Source organism: Echinops telfairi, unplaced genomic scaffold (genome assembly GCF_000313985.2).
Source record: "Echinops telfairi isolate 266 unplaced genomic scaffold, ASM31398v2 ScPeMD7_7420;HRSCAF=8458, whole genome shotgun sequence".
NCBI classification, from domain to species: Eukaryota; Metazoa; Chordata; class Mammalia; order Afrosoricida; family Tenrecidae; genus Echinops; species Echinops telfairi.
Genome location: NW_022111320.1, coordinates 20,479,166 through 20,482,948, shown reverse-complemented (window position 1 = coordinate 20,482,948; position 3,783 = coordinate 20,479,166). Strand labels below are relative to the sequence as shown.

At 39.0% G+C, this 3,783-nt stretch overlaps 1 protein-coding gene across 6 annotated transcripts in view; it reads left to right on the top strand.

Annotated features, from left to right (window-relative positions):
- GOLGA4 (golgin A4) overlaps nucleotides 1-3,783 on the top strand; it is a 136,023-nt gene that overhangs the window by 99,390 nt on the left and 32,850 nt on the right. For all 6 annotated transcript variants that reach the window (XM_045297510.1, XM_045297509.1, XM_045297507.1 and 3 more), the window contains 2 exons: nucleotides 2,002-2,022; nucleotides 2,428-2,496. In XM_045297510.1, the coding sequence (XP_045153445.1) occupies nucleotides 2,002-2,022; nucleotides 2,428-2,496 (90 nt within the window). The remainder of the gene's footprint in view (nucleotides 1-2,001; nucleotides 2,023-2,427; nucleotides 2,497-3,783) is intronic.

Genomic DNA, 3,783 nt, shown 5'->3' with positions numbered 1-3,783 from the left:
GTTGTCTCCCTTCACCTACTTTTCTGTTGTCCGTCCCCCTGGGAGGGGGTTTTATGTAGATCATTGTGATCAGTTCCCCCTTTCTCCCTCCACCTTCCCTTTCCCTCCTGGTATCTCTACTCTCATTTTTTATCCTGAAGGGTTTATCTGTCCTGGATTCCTGTGTTTCCAGCTCTTGTTTGTCCCAGTGTACGTGCTCTGATCTAGCTGATTTGTAAGGTAGAATTGGGGGTCATGATAGGGGCAAGGAGGAAGCATTAAAGAACTAGAGGAAAGTTTCATTGATGCTATACTGCACCCTGACTGGCTCTTCTCTTCCTTGTGACCCTTCTGTAGGGGGCTGTCCAATTGTCTACAGATGGGCTTTGGGTCTCCACTCCGCACTCCCCTTCATTCACATTGATCTGATTTTTTGATCTGTGTCTTTGATGTCTGATACCTGATCCCATCAACACCTCGTGCTTCTTCCATGTGGGCATTGTTGCTTCCCTGCTAGATGGCTGCTTGTTTATCTTCAAGCCTTTAAGACCCCAGATGCTATATCTTTTGATAGCCTGGCACCATCAGCTTTCTTCACCACATTTGCTTATGCACGCATTTTTGTCTTCAGCAGTCATGTCTCGTGTCGGGAAGGTGAGCATCACAGAATGCCAGCTTATTAGAACAAAGTGTTCTTTCATTGGGGGAGTACCGTATTTACTCGTGTATAAGCAGAGTTTTTTCAGCACATTTTTTATGCAGTTTTTGTGGTAAAATGAGGTGCCTCGGCTGATGTTTGGGCTGGCTTATACTCTAGTATATACGTTACTTGAGTAGAGGCCCAATGTCCATCTGCTACCTTAATACTTAACATATAAATATATGTTCATAGGTCTATTTCCCTATCATTATATATAAATGTTTACATTTTTATATGCCTGTATTTGGACCTCTGTAAATTCCCATTTGCCTCCTACTTTTTTCCTCTATTTCCTTTTACTTTTCTCCTGCCCCACATCACAGTTGGCCTTCATTCAGGTTTTCAGTAATTCCTCCAGGCTTCGTTGCCCTCAATCAAGCCCCACCAGGAATCCTATACCCTCCTTGCCATTGATTTTAGATCACTTGTTTGTTCCCTTGTCCCTGGGTTAACACTCCCCTTCCTTTCCCCTGCCTCCCCCTCTCCCATATCATCCCCACCCCGCACCCCCCAACCGTTGGTCCTGTTGTTTTCTTCTCCGGATTGTTTATCCTGCCTTATCTAAATAGACATGCAGAGACAATTAATAAGCACAAAACCAAGACAGAGTAAAACAAAACAACAAAGAAAACAAAAAGACAAAACAACGACAGAAAAAGAAAAGCCTCTAAATAGTTCCAGGTCTGTTTTTTGACCTTTAGGAGTGTTGTTCAGTTGAGTCTGATGGGGCGCCGCGTCCTGGCCCCAACGTCTATTTTTGGTATTTCCCAGGGACTTCATTGCTTTGCTCCCCTTTCTGCTTTGTTGAGTGCCCTTAGTGTTTCACCCCGGTGTGGTGGCGTCAGACCTCACCCACCAAGCCCCGAGGATGATATTCCTGCTCAGAGCACCAATGTACAGAAAGGACCTTAGGGTCGGCCCCACTTGAGACACAACGCCCCTCATTGACCCATAGTACTGTGGGGGGCAGCACTGGAGACCCAGTGTGGGAACAGACTCTTCTTATCAAAGTGTCAGCTTACATACAACAATACATGAACACAGTCTCCCTTTATTCTCTGCAGCGCCTACGTCCAGGCTGTTGCCATTGTTGGGAGTTTGGTGAAAGACTTTCATTTGTTTTTCTTTGACTATGATATTTTATGTAACAAAAGATACTAGATTTAAAAACAGATGTTGGAAGTTGCTTTATCTCAAATTTGACCATGCCCTTAAGACTATTAACTATGGTTTCTGATTTCCTTACATTACTCCATTTTGTTGTTTATTTGTTTATTTATTTTTAAAGTTACGCTTAATTTTTTTTCCCTTTTCATTTTTAGGTGACAATTGAGGAACTACAGGTGAGACATGTTTTTCACAGATCATGATTGAAGGTGGTATATTTTCAGGAGCATGCGGTGTTTTAACTTAAGCATAAAGGGACTATTTTTAAAAAATCATTTTACTGGGGGCTCTTACAGCTCTTATCACAATCCATCTATCCATCCATTGTGTCCAGCACATTTGTACATATGTTCCCATCATTTTCTTTTCTTTTTTTAAAAATTTAATCATTTTGTTGGAGGCTCATACAACTCTTATCACAATCCATACATCCACCCATTGTGTACATTTGTTGCCATTACCATTCTCAAAACATTTTCTTTCTACTTTTAACAAGGAAAATAATTCCCAAGCAGTACAAAAATAGCGAGGCAATGAGGGAAACCCATGTATGTTTCATATTTGACTTTTTGTTTTTTCAGACACAACTAGCACGGAAGACTACTCTTATCAGTGACTCTAAGTTGAAAGAGCAAGAGTTCAGAGAACAGGTACAGCCTCATTGGTATCTTTTATTTTGAACTAGCTTCCTTAATTCATGTTAGGATGAATTTAGATCTCATTTACTTAATGTGTTAAAAACAATTTATTTAGTAGTTGGATGTATAGCAGTACAGTTTGGGATGAATTTGATGATTAAATTTCCAAGTTCTTTCTAAATACATAGAGATAAAAATCTTGATAATTGATGGGTATATGGGCATTAATTGTACTTTTGAGAGTGTTTGAAATTTTTCCTTTTTTTGGAAATCTTTCATAATCAATTTTAAGAAAAAACTTTATAGACTGTTAAATTCCAGTGTTGCTTTATTATATTTTTCCCTATCCTTCCCGTAGTGTTATGTTTTTCATGCATTCTCAAGATTGTCACTTTGATGTTCTCTTCTTTGCACAGCCCCAAATCTTCACAACTATAGTTTAATACTTTTTATGTTTTTATTGTGGTAAAATACACATAACATACAAATTACTATTTGAACCCTTTTGAAGTGCCCTTTTCAAAAACATTTAGTGTATTCGCAATGGTGTGTCATTACTATGTAGTTCAAGAACGTAATCAGAGCAAGAGAAGAAATCCGCATATCTTTCAAATAGCCACTTCCCATTATCGCCTTATTCCAACTCCTGACCACTATTTCCTATTAATCATCTCTCTGGTTTTGCTTATTTTGAATATGTTATATAAATGGAAGCTTACAACTTGTGGCTGTTTTATGGCTGACTTATTTCATTTAGCATAATGTTTTGAATGCTCATTTGTCAGCATTTTATTCCTTTATACAGCTGAATAATATCCCATTATATAGTTATTCTACATTCTGATCTATTCATCAGTTGATGTTTGAATTGTTTCTATTTCCAGGCTGTTGTGAATAATGCTGCTGTGAACATTTGTGAACATCTTTTGTTTATTTGTTTTGATTGTTAGAACATTTGTGTTCACTTCCTTTTAATAGAATTGCTAGGTTACGTGGTAATTTTACGTTTAACTATTGAGGATCCACCGGTTCTTTTTCACGCAGCTGCATCATTTTTTTCACATCCTTGGTTTGTGGTTTCTTGTAGACATCATCTTTAAAGCCATAACATGCTACTGACTTTGAGTGGACACCTACTCATAGTGACCCTTTAGGACAGAGCGGGTTTCAGAGATTATAAATCTTTCCGGGAGTAGAATGCCTCCTCTCTCCTGTGGGGCAAGCAGCTGGTGGTTTCAAACTGCTGACCCTTCGGTTAACAGCCCAAACATAACTTAATATGACACCACGGCTCCTAGA